This window comes from Nansenia antarctica, assembly GCF_963989245.1.
Source record: "Nansenia antarctica genome assembly, chromosome: 12".
In the NCBI taxonomy this organism is placed as follows: Eukaryota; Metazoa; Chordata; class Actinopteri; order Argentiniformes; family Microstomatidae; genus Nansenia; species Nansenia antarctica.
Window position 1 is genome coordinate 27,245,080 of NC_137682.1, and position 18,638 is coordinate 27,263,717.

General features: G+C 44.4%; 1 protein-coding gene across 1 annotated transcript; it reads right to left on the bottom strand.

The window, feature by feature from the left end:
* Positions 1-2,402: 2,402 nt before the first annotated feature.
* vmn2r1 (vomeronasal 2, receptor 1) lies at positions 2,403-16,871 on the bottom strand (the record flags this gene model as incomplete). The annotated part of the gene is made up of 14 exons (XM_080543677.1): positions 2,403-2,718; positions 2,850-3,049; positions 6,887-7,137; positions 7,293-7,488; positions 8,778-8,938; positions 9,415-9,538; positions 10,769-10,996; positions 11,459-11,579; positions 11,680-11,879; positions 12,936-13,061; positions 13,218-13,409; positions 14,221-14,463; positions 15,301-15,592; positions 16,630-16,871. The coding sequence occupies 14 exons, from the start codon at positions 16,869-16,871 to the stop codon at positions 2,403-2,405; spliced, it is 2,892 nt and encodes a 963-aa protein (XP_080399803.1).
* Between the last annotated feature and the right edge of the window lie 1,767 nt (positions 16,872-18,638).

Sequence of the window (18,638 nt, forward strand, 5' to 3'; positions counted from 1 at the left end):
GCATACACAGTCATTCATAACATTCTGACTTACAAAACACTAACAACAGGAAGCATTACATAGTTTGAATGATTTTCACAAGAATGAATATTTCATTATAAAAATGGTTTGACTTATAGTAATCATAGACAGAATAGTTGACTGTACAACTGTAAGTATTAGGCAACAAGAATGAATCAGAAATGCCGCAATTTGCTTCTATCCTTTATTCTATCTTTTGGGTACATTTACTTCAAAGTACACTACGCAACACGCGCGTCTCTCTGACAGACAAGCTAACGTAGCCAGTCCCACACTGACACACAGCGCTGCCCCGCCCCCTGGCGGACACACACATCCAGATACAATTCCTGATTGGTATGCAAAACATATCAAATGTTTTGTTTTGCATAGCTGATATGCCAGATCGATGTCATGTGTCACCAATCAGTCAACGTGGATGAAAAATACTCCATCCAATCGTGTTACTGCATTCAGCTACTGAAGCTCAATTGTTTTGCAGCCAATTGGCTATTGCCAGAACTTCATCTGGGAGTAATGACTGTATTTTGAAGTTACAAACATAAGGCTTGGAGTTATTTAAACATGTTGTTGACATGAGTGTGCTCTCTGAGGGTGTTGGTCCACCCTCAGGTCTGCATCTGGTCACATCTAATGTCTTCCCTGGCAATGCATCTAGTCTATTTCATTTCATTGTATATATTCTGCTAATATTTTCTAGACATTTCAATATGATTACTGCAAATAGTGAAAATACCACCGCTCATCCTTTATCAGACTTTGCTGAGGTGCTGGAACTGAAGAGTATCAATAGAGTGCAAAATAACAGCATCTGCACACTCAACACTGTGCAAAAAAACAGTATATGGATTTAGGAATAAGATTACTGCAAAAATGCACCAAATAATTCTGTTTTGAACATGTTCTTCAGAGTTTTGAACACAGTATGTTAACAATGAAAACATTTGTTGCAAATACATAGTGTTTTGCAGGTGGGGGAGTTTGAATGAGAGAAGTGTTATGGGTTTTGGAGAACGTGGTTATTGAATGCATTTTGTATGAAAGTAATGCACAAATCACAGAGTAAGAGTCACAGTTTGGCCCACATGGACTTCTGCTTTGCTGACTGTATGAAGAGTTGTGACTCTGTGACTTCAGTATTGAACACTGTGACTTAAAGACCGTAAAAAACTGACAGAGAGGAGAGAGAGAGAGAGAGAGAGAGAGAGAGAGAGAGAGAGAGAGAGAGAGAGAGAGAGAGAGATAGGTGGCCATGGTGGTAACTTGCCCTTTCAGGATATGATGTCCAGATGCCCAGGTCTAACAGCATCCCTGACTTAGAATATGGCTCTTTATAATATCTCCCTCTACGCTCAAACTCTTTATAATATCTCCCTCTACGCTCAAACTCTTTATAATATCTCCCTCTACGCTCAAACTCTTTATAATATCTCCCTCTACGCTCAAACTCTTTATAATATCTCCCTCTATGCTCAAACTCTTTAGTCAAATTTCTGTGCAACAAAATACAATTGTATAAGAAGCTTAACACACATGCAAACATTAGGCAAATGACTATCTTAAAAAGTATGTTTTGATGAAATCTGAAAAGTTTGATGGAAATCGATAATAATAATAATCAATAATAATAATTGACATGAATGAATGTAAACAAATCTTTATTTCCAATAAAGACATTTACAGTGGTTACCCTAAGCCTATTACTTTGTATACAATCATTCCAAGTACAGATTAGTTTACATTAGATTAAAGCCTTTACATAGATGATATTTAGGCTAATCAAAATTACTTTCGTAATTGTATTGTTTTGCCAACATTTTTAAGCACATAATAAGTCCTGTACGATTTCTTAACTTACAAATACATATTTCCTACTACCATGCTAAACCACAACAACAATTTTGAAAATGTCTATTGCGCAAATGCTTAATTATTATTTTAACATACTAAAATACTAAATATTAAAATACTTATTTTAACATACTAAAATAAGAAAAGATAGAATTGTACATTTTCTTTGTAAGTTCATTGCAGCTGAGGTGAGGACTTTTAGTTGTAACTACTCCCTGAGAACTCATGGTTATTCCTCATAGTAGACAAGGAGAAAATATGTGAGTCCTTAATTGTGTGTGTGTGTGTGTGTGTGTGTGTGTGTGTGTGTGTGTGTGTGTGTGTGTGTGTGTGTGCGTGTGTGTGCGTGTGTGTGTGTGTGCATGCGTGTGTGTGTGTGTGTGTGTGCATGCGTGTGTGTGTGTGTGTGTGTGTGTGTGTGTGTGTGTGTGTGTGTGTGTGTGCGTGTGTGCGTGTGTGTGTGTGTGCATGCGTGTGTGTGTGTGTGTGTGTGTGTGTGTGTGTGTGCATCCCTTCCCAAACTTGAATAATCAAGTGCCACTGTTGACAGTCGTAGCGTTAACCTCCGTGGCCGTGGTGGCTAGCGAGGCGGAGGTGCCAGTGACAGTCCCGTCACGCGCTTTGGAACGTGGCCTCATCGTCTCCTGTGTGTTCTGTTCAGGCTTCGCTAGCAGGATGTAGCACTTGGGCAGGAAGATGCACGCCAGCAGGCCAAAGCTGGACGCCAGGATGGCAAAGATCTGCACCGCCACCATGAACTTCCCACGCGTGCTCAGGTAGGCGGGGACGAAGGAGATCCAGACGATGAAGAACACCAGCATGCCGAACGTCATGCACTTTGCCTCACTGGAACAAAAACAAACAAACATGTTAGACCCCCCCAAAAAAGTGTGTTTTAAGTCAACGTTTACAGTAAGCCTACGTGCTGCTAGCCAGCCAATTGAATCAGTCAGCTCATTGCTTTGTCGGTTAACTACCTTAAGTGGTCCTCCAGTTTGCGGGCCATGAAGGCAAAGACAAACGCCAGCAGCGCCAATAAGATGTCATAGCCGAAGATGCAGCAGATGAACACGATGGAACCCTCGTCACACTCCAGGATGATCTTGATGTTCTGCGCTGCCGTGTTCTTGACGGGGTGCGGCGGGAGGATGATGAGCCACACTGTACACGCTACCGCCTGAGAACCAAGAGACATCAGGGTTAGGGTTAGAGAACCAAGAGACATCAGGGTTAGGGCACGAGAGGCCATGTAGAGACATTAGGGTTAGGGCACAAGAGGCCATGTAGCTCTCATACATTCACAACATATCCTGGTCTACAGTGCTTTATTTCACTGTGCATCTGCCAGGTGCTATACCTATTTATTAACACTAGGACAGCTGTGCCTATTTCACCTACGGGGGTCAAATGACCATAGTCTTTTAGAATGGGAAGCTGCTACGTACACACAAAGACCACTAGTTGGCGCGTCTTGTAAATTAGCCTGCCTCCTACACAAATGTAAGGCTATTGGGTGGTAGAACACACATATCTAGGAAAAGTCATAAAGGAGGGTCCTGAAATTTGATCGAGTGCAAAGATATACATTGTTTTTACTCACTTCTAGTGTTAAACTAATTCATTAGTGGGCTGGTGCTTCAAACTAAATGCTACCAGCTCTTGTATACAGGCAGGGTATCAATACACAGTAGAGTATTAGGCTTTTTATTTTTATACTACAATTTGTAGTATAAATAGCATTGTACTGGGTCTTGACCTCGTGCAGATAGGAGTGTACCCCTTTATCCCAGATAAAGCAAGATCTGCATCCATGATGAAGCATGCAATGGAGCTAAAACAGAAAGCCATATAATTCCTGAATCCTGGCCAGACTGCTGACCTTGGCACTGATCGACCATTGACCCCCACCATGGACTCCTTCAAATTAGCCCTCAAAACACATCTGTTCACCAAGGCCTTTGGCCCCTAGTCGATGTTTCAGTTTTGCTTTGTTTGTTTTCTGTTTTGTCTGTCTGATCATTTCCCTTAGAACTGTAAAGCATCCTTGGGTTATTTGAAAGGCGCTATAGAAATTAAAGTTATTATTATTATTATTATTATTATTATTATTATTATTATTGTATGCTATAGCCAAGCAGCTCCAATGGTAATATCCTGTAACACTTGGTGAAGATAAGCTGGTCCTAATGATGGGAGCATTGCATATCGAAGACAAAGCTCATCTTATGGCGGGCAAGCTGCTCCGCGATTCAGGTTGGACCACCGTAACTTAGCCAGGCACAGGTCTTGACTACAGGACGAGCTCAGTCTGCCCTCAATGAGCACCATATCAGACGCACACATTATGTCCATCAAGTCACTCTCATGTCCCTTCATATTTTCAAGCAGAAGGCATACTCATTCTCACTCATGACTTCTTCGAAATGTGGGACCAACGATCTCATGCCGAGTTTCCACAGTTCAAGTACTGGTCTACCATCATGGAGCTAGAGTAGAGTTACTCTTCTGTCCGGTCACTCCGAGAAGGACACTTCAAGCTGTACATTCAAGTGTGTGATGAGCACTGTGCTTGGTTTCATGTGATGGATCACACAAACTACGCCCGCTGGTTACCCTGTCCATGTTCAAGACATGGTTGAGCTGCCTGCTATGAAGAGTTCATGAAGGGGAATTTCGTAGTACAGGGTTCAGAACGTTCAAGTTCAGCTTGATTGCAAAAGATCATTCAAACAAAACCCTGCAGTCCTGTGGTGGAGCAGCTGGACTCTATGGAAGCCCCGAAGCCCTCACACTCTTCATGCTTGCAGGGCCTGACTGCGCCTGACTGAAGCCCTCACACTCTTCATGCTCGCAGGGCCTGACTGCAGTCCTGTGGTGGAGCAGCTGGACTCTATGGAAGCCCTGAAGCCCTCACACTCTTCATGCTCGCAGGGCCTGACTGAAGCCCTCACACTCTTCATGCTCGCAGGGCCTGACTGAAGCCCTCACACTCTTCATGCTCGCAGGGCCTGACTGAAGCCCTCACACTCTTCATGCTCGCAGGGCCTGACTGAAGCCCTCACACTCTTCAAGCTCGCAGGGCCTGACTGAAGCCCTCACACTCTTCATGCTCGCAGGGCCTGACTGAAGCCCTCACACTCTTCATGCTCGCAGGGCCTGACTGAAGCCCTCACACTCTTCATGCTTGCAGGGCCTGACTGAAGCCCTCACACTCTTCATGCTCGCAGGGCCTGACTGAAGCCCTCACACTCTTCATGCTCGCAGGGCCTGACTGAAGCCCTCACACTCTTCATGCTCGCAGGGCCTGACTGAAGCCCTCACACTCTTCATGCTCGCAGGGCCTGACTGAAGCCCTCACACTCTTCATGCTCGCAGGGCCTGACTGAAGCCCTCACACTCTTCATGCTCGCAGGGCCTGACTGAAGCCCTCACACTCTTCATGCTGGCAGGGCCTGACTGAAGCCCTCACACTCTTCATGCTCGCAGGGCCTGACTGAAGCCCTCACACTCTTCATGCTCGCAGGGCCTGACTGAAGCCCTCACACTCTTCATGCTCGCAGGGCCTGACTGAAGCCCTCACACTCTTCATGCTCGCAGGTTCTGACTGACCAGGTTGGTGCAAGAGTTTGAAGCTGTGTATAACAACAGCGCATCACAAAGAGGCACATAGCTTGCAGGTCATAGCTTGCAGGTCATGTTCAGGAAATTTGTCAACTCCTTCACAGAGGTTATGGAAACCCAGGGAAATCCCTTTCTATCAGCAAATCACGACCTTGTAGCACTCGACACACAAGACATTATGGAAACAGAAGTGGCTGAATCACTCGCAAGGGTTCACGAAGTTGGTATAGCCCTACATTCAGCTTATGTAGGTCACCGTGTCTGTTTCAGATACGATCCCACGGACAAATACATTGACATTTGCCTGTTGACCTGTCACCTGACCCAAAAGCCAAACAAAAAATAATAATGGCGTTCACAAACACAACATGACTCTTGTTACCCAACTATTCCTTTACCTTCAATCCCGGCCTGATGCAGACATGGCAGAAGGTTTGAAAATCTGAGGGAGCCACCCAGCACTTCCATTTTGAAAACATTCCAGTGCAGTCTCAGTCCACAAAAACTCCAAAACATTTTAGTCGAGTTTTCGTCGCTGACTACGGCTAGACTCAAATGTGTTTTTGTGGACTGAAACTGCACTGGAATGTTTTCAGTTTTCATCAACTGGAACTGGACTGGAACTAACAAAATTGAGGTGACTTGGTGTGACTAGAACTGGTGTGCATCTTCATCTAAACACCAAAGACTAAGTGACTACAAAGCCTGCCAAAACTAACACTGCATAGCAGCAGCAAGGGATGCCACTGTAGTTGTGCTCGATGGCGCAGTAATAGTCCAAATGGTCCAGCCAATTACTGCAAAAACATTCCAGGACATTCCAGGACTATTATGGAACTATATGTAAACACCGATACTGCTGGGTTTGTGTGGTCGCACATGAGTCATGAATCTGTCGAGCAATTGGATATGGTGTTCGATACCCAGCAGAGAACCTCAAAGCACAAACTCACCAAGGCCGTGGAACGGGGTCAAGAACTAAAGCAGGAGATGGCAGAACTCCTATTCCGAAGCATAACTGTAACAGCAACACACGTTATGGTAAAACCTTTCGGGTAGTCACCATCTTGGAAATATGCAAATTAGCATTCCAATGTGTTTCTAAGAGTAAAAGAAAACATAAAATAGACACCAAGTTTGCATTTCTAGTTCATTTGGTTCAAAAGTTATAGCCAAAACCTTTTTTCGGAGGGCGGCCATATTGATTTGGCCGCCATGGCGACCCCCGGTGGTTGCTGGCTCGGGTGCCCTGGCTAAATCATTAGAACATACTCTGGGCTACATCATTAGAACATACTCTGGGCTACATCTGGGCCACATTTGGTGTTTTTGCACAAATTTGCACGAAAATATCCCTAAGGCCCCCAACTATATGGAATAATAAGATCTTTACTTGTATTAGCGTTGCTATGGCAGCTAGCACCCTCTGATGGGCGGGTTGGAGGGGATCTGCATCAGGGTTGTTTGCTAGGATGTCGTTGTTGTTGTTGTTGTTGTTGTGGCCACTGGTTACGATGACGTCAGGGCTGGCCTCGGCGGCGGCGGCGGCAGCAGCGGCTTGTGCTGCAGCTTTGGCTGCTAACTTGGTCTTGGTCCTGGCTGCTTTCACAGCCCTGGCTCTCAGCATGAGAACTGCTGCCTTACCTGGAGCAACACAACATCAACACTGGTCGTTATAAGAGAAGGTTGTTACGGGTAAGCAAATCAGAGACAGAGTGACTGCGAGAGACAGAGAGAAAGACAGACATAAAGAGAAGGTTAGAGACAAAGAGAGCTAGTATATAATCGGCCCTCCTCACTCATGATGGAAGAGAGACAGAGGGCAAAGCCCAGGGCGAGGGCCACTTGGCTGGTCATACAGCTCCAGGGCTGGGGCTCTCCCAGGAACACGATGGAGCACAGGAAGGTTACCACCAGGGAGAAGATCAGGGAGAAACTCAGCACGGCATCATTGGCCTGCACCAGGGGCGTGGCAACGTGGGCCAGGAATAGAACCTAGAACAATTCAAATCTCAAGTGACACCCTAATTCCTGACACTACTTTTGAACGAAATGATATAGACACATATTAACCATATGTGACAGAGTCTGGTTTAAAAAATCCTCAAGTAGGGCATGGTCATTTTTCTGTTTTTTCCAGATTATGAAAGTGCAGATTGTAAGCTTTCAAATGATGTGTCATACATTGAAATCTGAAAAGTTGAAGAAGATTATGCTTATTTGAATGTTGGTACACCTCAAACCAAATACCAGAGAATATCCCTCTGAATCAAAACATACGCAAAACAGGTGCTAATAGCTAGCAGCTAAAAAGCAACATTGCTATGAAGATCTAACTGCATGTTTAGCACCTCACAACACGCTGATAGAACACCAACATGCTAAAAACACATAACTACACATAATTAGAGGATCACACAGTCCTTGCTTTTGAACACGTCCTAAAACGTACGTTTGTTTACAAGCCATGTATCACTAACCCAGTAGATTAAGGCAGACAAGACAGTGAATACAATTCACAAGTATTTAGTGATCCTAAAACTCTTTTTTGTTACTTACTTACGTAATATGTAAAACAGAAATTTTTCTAAGCTTTTTTCTTTCGCTTTTTGCACGACTTGAAAACTGCCAACATGTGGCCCTTTTCACCAGACCGTGTCACATAGGGGGGCTAGCCGATGCACATACAAGTAAATGCACATACAAGCCGTGTGTGTGTGTGTGTGTGTGTGTGTGTGTGTGTGTGTGTGAGTGTGTGTTTGACCGACAGGGAACTAGGGACCTCTCCCATGGACCCAGACACACACCCAGTGTGTGTGTGTGTGTGTGTGTGTGTGTGTGTGTGTGTGTGTGAGTGTGTGTTTGACCGACAGGGAACTAGGGACCTCTCCCATGGACCCAGACACACACCCAGTGTGTGTGTGTGTGTGTGTGTGTGTGTGTGTGTGTGTGTGTGTGCTTCTTGTACCCATGAGCTGAATACTGTCTGTTGTACAGTTTTGATACTGTATCTGTCAATCCACTGTAATCATCATTTGGTGTGAATAACTGTGTAGCATAACTGATTGTTGGCTCAGCACTACTGTAACTGACTGTTTCCATAATGTCAAAATGCACTGATAGTATTTATGTCCTTTAGATATTGTACAATTTATGTGGACATAAATAAAGCATTTAAAATGTGTGTGTGTGTGTGTGTGTGTGTGTGTGTGTGTGTGTGTGTGTGTGTGTGTGTGTGTGTGTGTGTGTGTGTGTGTGTGTGTGTGTGTGTTGGAGTGCCTTACCCCTACAGCCAAGGTGACCAGTGCTCCAAAGGCAGATATTACTATGAGAGTTATCCCAAGCGGCTCGCTGAAGGCCAGGAACTCAATGGTCTTGGGGACACAGGTGTTGCGGGCCACGTTGGACCAGTAGTCCTCAGTACACTGGATACACTCCCTTGCATCTAAACATTTGTGTAGAAGAAGAAAGGAAGCATGCCTCCTCAAATGGTTTGATTCACATATTGATTTAGCCAAGTCAATTGAAACCAAGTCACAAGAGTTAAGCTGGTAAGCTGCATTTCACTGCACAGGTCCTAGTCACTGTGTTTACTTATAGTTTAAATCAGTGGTCATCTATTCTCACTTAATATTTTGATCAATGTTTGCCCTTATTTGCTATGGAAATAGGAGCTATTGCTTATGCATCAACCGTGGCTCAGTTATTCAAAAGAGTGAATAACTTTCACATCTATATAACTTTCACATCTATATAACTTTCATATCTGCCGCTTTCCTTTTCATTTGCTTATTTCTTGTGTCTTTTCTTTTCTTGTGTCATTATTACTGCTGTATGTTAAGTATCTTATTTTGTCCTGTGATTATTATTCACAAACATTCATTGAAAAACAAATCCCCCCAGATGAGTGATGGCTGTTACTGGTGGTGTTGCTGATCTCTCCGTCGGCACAGGGGATGCAGTCGAAGCAGCAGATGGGCTCGCCCTGGCGGATGCCCTTCCTCGTGCCAGGCTGGCAGCTCTCACTGCACACTGAGCGTGGAGCCTGGGATGGGAGGCAGAGAGGGCAGCCCTCAGAACTCATAGACTCAAACACACACTCATAGACTCAAACACACACTCATAGACTCAAACACACACTCATAGACTCAAACACACACTCATAGACTCAAACACACACCCATAGACTCAAACACACACTCATAGACTCAAACACACACTCATAGACTCAAACACACACTCATAGACTCAAACACACACTCATAGACTCAAACACACACTCATAGACTCAAACACACACCCATAGACTCAAACACACACACATACCAAGATGGCGTCGTGCTCCGTGCATGGCTGCTGACCAACGTTGCAGTTTTTTTCTTATTTTATTGTTATTTTGTGTTATTTTGTGTTATTTTACCCTCTAAAGTGGCTAGGTACCTCAGTTATGACAGATTTTTTTAGTTTTGGTACTACCAGACCTTAGCGCTGCCTTTGACGCTGTAGACCACAACATTCTAATAGACTAAAAACCTGGGTAGGACTTTCAGGCACTGCCTCCCAAGGCTGTGTCCCCTCCTCTACTCCCTGTACACCCACGACTGTGTGTCCCCTCCTCTACTCCCTGTACACCCACGACCGTGTGGCCACACGCGGCTCCAACTCAGTGATTAAATTCACGGACAACACAACAGTGATTGGCCTGATCACTGACGGCGACGAGAGGTCAACCACCTGGCTGAATACAGCCAGGAGAACAACCTCTCTCTCAACACTGACAAGACCAAGGAGCTGGCGGACTTCAGGAGGAAAGGTTGGGAATAGGACCCCATCACCATCAACGGGTCCGCCGTAGAGATGGTAAGCAGTTTTAAGTTCCTCTGCGTCCACATCTCTGACGACCTCACCTGGGACGTGCACACCAAACAGGCGATGAAAAAGGCACAGCAGCGCTTCTTTCACCTCAGGCAGCTGAAGAAGTTTGGCATGGGGTCGAAGATCCTGTGGCCCTTCTACAGAGGCACAACTGAGAGCATACTGACTGGGTGCATCACTGCCTGGCAACTGCACTGCCCTCAACCGCAGAGCGCTACAGAGGGTGGTGAGGACAGCCGAGCGCATCAGTGGATGTGAGCTTCCCTCCATCCAGGACATATACAAACAAACGGTGTGTCAGCAAAGCCCGGAGGATCATCAAAGATCCCAGCCACCCCAAACCACAGTCCACGTGACGTAACACTGAACTTGAAACGCACAACTACAGTTTCTCACTGACCTCCAGCTCATCATTGTTCCACACAATGGAGCCATTGTTGATGGTCATCCTGGCCTCCGGGGGTGCTGTGCTGTTATAGTGGCCGATTAAGACATATGACATCTCCCCGTCACCTCCGACCTGCCAGTTAAGGATGTCATAAAAGCCGTCCACGTCGCCGTTCGTGAAGAATATGGACTCGCCCGTTTGTGGGATGTCAAACTGCACATTCTTCAGGTAGTACATCAACTATGGGAGAAACAGGAATATACCAGTTTAGAGTACGCATCAGTGTAACAACTATGCTAAACACAGGGAAGATTATAGTAAGTAAGTAAGTAAGTAAGTAAGTAAGTAAGTAAAGCTTTATTTATACAGCGCCTTTCGTACATGAAATGCAACTCAAAGCACTTTACAATAGAACATATACAACCAAAGATTATAAGAAGAGGGGGGGGGGGGGAAACGAGACACAACAGCAGGGGAGGGGTGGGGGAAGGGAGGGGAGGGAGGGGTTACATCACCCTCTGTAGAACATCTGCTATCTAAGCGCGCTGTGCTGACACTGTGGGGAGGGGCATCTCTCTATTATTTCCTTTCAGATCTACTATTCTCTCTCGCACACGCACACACACGCACACACACACACACACACACACACACACACACATACACACACACATATATAAACACCAACACACACTGACTGACCTGCCAAGGTTCAAAGTTGGTGATATCAGCACAGCTGTTCTTGTTGAAGGGGCCGCGGCCAGGCTCACAGTGTTCCAGGTTATGCAGTGCATGAGCCACAGTGTACACCGCTTTATACACACTAAGGACACATGTCAGCATCATCATCATCATCTTTAGTATCGCCTAAAACAGTTGACATCAAACTGGCACTGACATAACTGCCAAGACCCCTTCAGTACCTGTAGGTGAGGCGTAGCTGGGTTACATCTGAGTAAGTATTGTTGAGCTGCTCCAGAGCTTCTCGTCCCGTACACAGCCCATAAGGCACCCCTCTCATCCCCCTGGAGAGGGTAGCATTGCCCCCTTGCCCCCCTGCCACCAAGGCCCTCTCTCTCGCCTGCTTCAGCGCCCGCCCGTAGTCCAGTGTGCAGTTAAACACCTGTACAGACAAACACAAGCAGACAGCACATCGTGACGTTAGAATTATAAGGTTCCAACAGGCAACAGGCAATGCAGAATGCTGGAGGAAATGTACGGAACGAGAAGCCAATCACACACACATTTTCTATACATGCCCTAAATTGAAAAGGTTTTGGGAGGCAGTTCAAGTAAAAATAAAAAATACATTTACCTTACAAAATCCTATACATCCAGTCAATATTATACTCGGTCTTATTCCATTAGATATATACAGAGAGGGAGATAAATATTTGCACACCATACTACGTATCGCGGCTTTAAAGCAAATCACACGTAAATGGTTGGACTTAAACCCACCATCCGTTAAGAATTGGAAAAAAACTGTTGAAGACATAAAAGAAATGGAAAGAATTACTTGCAAAGTGGGAGGCCGTGAAGAGCAATTCACTATGAACTGGAGTAAATGGACCGAATGAATGAGTAGGAAGGAAGCCCCCCCCCCCCAACCCTCCCCGATCCCACCCCTCCCACCCCCCTCCCTTTGTCTCTTACTTTTCTATTTCTATCCCTATAACTTCTCTCTTTTTTTTTTTTTTTCTTTTTTTTTTTTTTTATATTTTCTCTCTAGTCTCTATTCTTTATTTTCTTTATTTCTTGTTCTCTCTATAAAAAATAAAAAAACAAACAAAAATGATGCAGGATGAACTTAAACAAGTGAAGAACTTGTAAAGTGTGTGAAATGAACTTGTGAAATGTAATGTAAAGTCCTGCAATAAAGTATAAAAAAAAAAAAAAAGAATTATAAGGTTCTATCTCCATTTTTGTCAAAATGTAGTTTTGTACATAATCTGATCCATTAGGTGTTTATTAATGCCTGTGTGGTGTTATTCTTAAAATGTTGACATTTTTTAGCTAGTAATTCATAAAATACAAAGGTTCCATCTCACAAAACATAATGGAATGTAAAAACTTTGACGCTCAATATCTCTTGTTGATTGCGTCAACAGTAGTACAGCTAAACCAGAGGAGTTCTATTACACATACTGATCAGGGTCATTAGTGGCTACATACATACCGTCTCCCAGAACTCCTCGGTGAGCGGGTCGGCATAGGGGTCGAGGTCCAGCAAATAGCGCTGGAGGCCGGGGATCTCAGCACGACGCAGTCCAAAGCCTAGAGTCCCGCCCAGCACTGAGCTCATCTGCAGAGACGAACCCACCGCCATCAACACCCAACGCAACATCAGTACTGATATCGTCTGCCATTAATAGAAGCCTTTTGATAACTTAGCTACGGCACCCCTTGTCGTCCTTAAATGACCCGTGACCTCTTAATGACCCCTGAGTGAGACACTCACCTCAGGTTGGTTGATGAGAGCGGAGGTGACCCAGGCCTCGCTGGCCACCCAGGTGCGGTTGGTGACATTGTGTCGGAGCAGCTCGTGGACTAGGGGACTCAGGTCCACGTCAGAGGAAAACACTACTATGATCTTAGCTGTCGACTCAACCACCGTGTCAACGATACGCTGGATGTCCTCTGGAGAGCTCACCTGCGGAGAAGAGAGTGGAACAGACGATTAATGGCATGATTCAAAGTATTTTTTGGTGCTATATGAAGAGAGCACAAGAATCAGAGCAATGAAGAGATGAGATAATACAGTAGAGAGAAAGCAAAAAGAAAAAATCCCGAAAATCAATCACTCCGCTTGACTCACGGCCGGATTAATAATTTTCTGTGCCCTGGGCAACAAGACTCAAGTGCCCCCCAACTCAGGCCCGCAGCAACCCACCCCCCTACCAATACAACAATTGCAAAGTCGAATATATACGTGCCACCAACTCCTTTCAGTTTTCAGAGCGTCACGTCACACGTCAAGGCACTGGGTCATAATGCTTAACGTTGTTACGAGTTTGACATGATTTAAAATATTATTTGGATTGAATTTGTTGCAAAAAACTGCATAATATTCTGTATCATTATGATTATTATTATTAAAAATTTAAATTAAATAAAAAATATTGTGCCCAGTGGCCCTCTCAGGTCCTATGCCCTGGGTAAAATGGTAAATGGACTGACTTATATAGCGTCTTTATCCAAAGCACTTTACAACGTCCTCTCATTCACCCATTCACACACACATTCAACACACCAATAGTGGCAAGCTACCATTCAAAGGCGCCGGCCCGCTCACTGGGAGCAATTTGAGGCTCAGTGTCTTGCCCAAGGACACTTCGACATGTGGCCCGCCGGGGCTCGAACCGATCATTAGACGGGAGCTCTACCTCCACAGCTGCGGGGCAAGTGCCCCGTTGCCCTAATGGTTAATCCGGCCTTGGTTTGACCGGCTAGAATCCTCTCACCTTGGGCAGTGTCTCAGAGAAGGAGATACAGACGCCTTCCTCCTCCACCTGCTCCTTAAAGGCCTTGATGCCGTACTTCCCGTAGTCATCGTCAGCTGCGATGGTGCCCACCCAGGCCCAGCCGAAGTGCAGCACCAGTCGAGCCATGGCCTCTGACTGGTGAATATCACTGGGGATGGTCCTTAGAAACGTAGGAAACTGGAACTTATTCTCCAAAACAGAGCACGAAGATGAGTAACTAACCTATAGAGAGGAGAGGAGAGGAGAGGGGATGATGAAGAGGGATAGAGTCTGCACCATAGGTGTGCTGGGAGGACGTTTGATCAATATACAGTGTTCATCATTAGAATAGTCTTCATCCTTTGCTCTTGTTGAATATAGTCAGTGTATTGTACTGCGTTTGATTATTTCTACAACAAGAGGTAGAAGATACTTCTCTGGGTCCGCTGTCCGCACACACATTATGCAATATATATGCAAGGATATGCAATATTGTGGCCTGGGTTGGTCCAGTGGTCTGGCACCACTGCCAACAGTGCACACATATGCCCATGGGTTCAAATCTGGCCCATGCCCTGCTGACATACCCTCTCCTCCTTACTCCCTGTCTTTCTCTACTCTCTCTATCCAATAAAAACTGTCAATCAATGCAAGAGTGGGACTGCCCCAATCCCAAAAAAGAACCATTAAAAAAGAATCAAAACCATTTGGGATGTCCAAAATTGTCGAATGTTTGGGATTTTGTTAAGCATTCACACACACACACAGACAGACAGACACACACACACACAGACAGACACACACACACACACACACGCACGCACACACACACACACACTCACACAGACAGACACACACACACACACACACACAGAGACAGACAGACACACACAAACTCACACACACACACACACACACACACACACACACACTCACACAGACAGACACACATACACACACACACACACACACACACAGAGACAGACAGACACACACAAACTCACACACACACACACAAACTCACACACAGACACACACACACACACACAAACTCACACACACACACACACAGTGCTCTACCTGAGGGAAGTGGTACAGCCCTAGTATCCTGGCCGTGGCGATGGACAGATCTGAGCCTCCTGCCCCCACCAGAGCGGCGAGGGGCGCCCCTGAGCCACAGCGGTAGTTTGGTACGGCCTCGTCCTGCCCTGTCAGGTAGGTGAGGGTCCCCTCCACGGCCTTGGAGATGGTGAAGCAAGAGTCGTAGATCACATAACCCAGCTCTGTCTGGGGCAGGAGGTCTGTCCGTTTGTTGATCTCTTCGATGGCAAAGAGCATCGTTTGAGTCCAGCGGAATGTCCGGTAGTTAAACCTAGAAGCAGAATGATGAAGTAGGGAGAGATGATGGTTGGTTGGTATACTGTAGGTTGTCATGATCAAATCTGGTTTAAAATGTCAAAACATTTGAGGTCGAGAGGTTATCATATCATGGATAGTCAAATTGCTGATGAAAATAGATGAGGCAGATGAAGTCAGGATGCAGGACCATGGTGACTACATGGAGGCTTCTGACCTGGTTGGAAATCCTCCTCCGTAAATAAATGCTAATAATAATAAATATTCCTTTCTCTAGCACTGTGACTGCCAATGGCACTTGTTCTTATCAAAGGTTTTACTTATGATGACGGTTGTAGCCTATCGTTGATTCACTTCCTTAGGCAAATGTACTTATTGTAAGTCTGCTAAATGACTTAGATGTCAAATGTAAACGTAAACATTGCTCTTATGTCAGCTTTGTCGTTACATTTAACTGCCACTGGAGGACGACAGAGATCCCTAAACAGGCTGTCCTGTGGAATAGAGTTACTGGCCCCAGCAGTGGGATCATCCATGATGAAATGCTTAATTGGCCAGAGAGAGGCATCATTCCCAAATATCCTTATCATTGAGCATGGCCAAAAGAAGGAGAATGTGGATTATAGTGTTCTCGGAGAGGAGGTGAAGATGGTGATGTTGAGAGACAAATATAGTGCCCCTGACTGTTTTGGCGACTCGCAGTTATCTGACTTGAATGCCTGATCAATTTATTCATCATTAAAACTCGATCGATCGAAATCCAAAATGTATACCACAGTTGATGTATAACATTGCAAACGTGTAGCTTCATATTCAAATTCCCGGAGAGGAGAGGATAATGTCAAGATCCTTTAGCCTATGTTAAGATGCTTTGCAATCTTCATTGAAGTCATTATACTAATTAAACACGACACAAACCTAAATCTGAAAAAGAGTAGATTTTTTTTTTAAGAGTAGATTTTTTTAAGAGTAGATTTTTTTTTTTAAAGAGTAAAAAAAAAATCTACTCTTAGATTAGGCTGCGCGTAAATCACCAACAAGCTCCAGACTCACCCCTCACACCCCGAGGACACGGGCGCCGCAGAGGTGTTGGAGCTGGCGGAGGCGATGCGCCGGTGGACGGGGAACATCCCTCCGACGACCACCTGCTTCTTCTCCACGTCCTTGTACCCAGACAGGTTGAACTTGGCCTTCAGTTTGCAGCTCGACTGCGCCGAAACGGACGCGTAAAAGTGGAGTAATGCGCATAATACCCAAAACAAGCGGTTTGTATGATATAATCCGGTAATATTCATGTTACAGCCTCAATGTGTTGCAAAAGTAACGGAGCTCACGATGCCTGACACTGAGAGAACAGGGATCAGTAACAGGTGCCTGCGTTCATTCCCGGGGGAACGTTGCATAAGAAAAACGGTCTGCACCATATAGCAATTGATTCTCCAAGAATAAGCCTATACTGTGTGACTTATTATGCCTAATGAGGTTAGTAGCCAAACTGTTTTACCGTAACATAAAATAGACTCAAGATATACTGTTTTACTCCCATAGTTATGAAACATGTTTCAAACTACTGATCCATAACATTTATTCATCATTAAATATACAATATATATATATTATTATAGTAATAATATATATTATTATATTAATTATATTATATTATTATATATTATATTATATTAATTATATTATTATTATTATTATTATATTATTATATTATTATTATATTAATTATTATATATTAAATATATGTTGGTTCTTCAGACTGGTCAGGAGCGCCTCTCATCTCCGTGTCCAGGGGACCACCACCAGGCCTGTTTTTGAGGTGGTGCAACTGATGACCCATGTGTCTGTCTGGCTTATGTGGGGAATGAAGGTCTCAATACAACTACAACCAGTCAAACAATCACATTTAGATTATGGAAATATGGAAAGATGATATTCCCTCAGTCGTCCCAACCCCCACCCCCACCCCCACCCTCAAATGAACCGAAATATAGATCATTAAAGCTCTCTGGTAACATCAAATATACACATCACTCCGAATACGGTCAGTAGAAGTCTAATTGGCAGAATTCAGGTTAACGACATAACACAAAGCCCCACGGGCCTCGAGTTAATTGGCAGTTGCGTGTGGCGACTTGCGCTGGCATGACGCTTGAGTGATCCCGGCATGTTGGCGTTGTATGTCACTTCATAACAGCACAGTATCTAATTGTACAGTGTCCTCTGAGCCAGTAGTGTTGTTTTGAGTCTGAACTTGTCGCCACTTGTCCCTTAATCAACGGGAACACCTGAACCCCGGAGACAGATCGAGGCCCTCATGGGACAGGGTCACTAGCAGAGAGTTAGTAACTGATGCACTCTGTTCACAGTCACACTACAATGATGGATGGATTCATGTTTATATTTCACATACCATGTTTCTTACAGTTTTTTCTCAATTGCGTTCACGCTAGAACTTGAGACACAAATGACCAAACCCTGTAATTCATGTACTTTATCTTACACCAATTACACCAATTATGGACAAATACAAATACAAACACGTTTTTCCAGTATTTCAGAATAAAGAAAATCATTCTATTCTTGTATTCATGAGTTTTATATTTGAGTATGAATACGTAACAGTTTACAATAGGCGCCTACTGTACATTCAGTATGTAGCATAACACTGATAATGCAAAAGGCCTACTGATAATCTTATCATAGTAGTGTTTTACCCTCATCATAGTTTCCCATTGAGCACATCAGTGTGCAATTGGTTCTTAGAAGTGTCTATTGATCTGATGGTGTGTGTGTGTGTGTCATTTGTGGAGTTTGGTGTGAGTTTTGGTTTAGTTTTGAGAAAATTAGCCATGCTTTCAGAAAATGTGTGTACTGTACTGTAAACTGTATCAAAAGATGACACTCCTTGTTTCATAAAGTAGGCCTTAAAAAAATAAATTCACATGACACTTATGTGGCTGTTCTCATGGTTGTGACTGAGTTGATTCATGTATATGCTGTATGAAATGTATGAAGGTAACAGAACTCTTGTGTTTTTTGTCCAGATACACGTG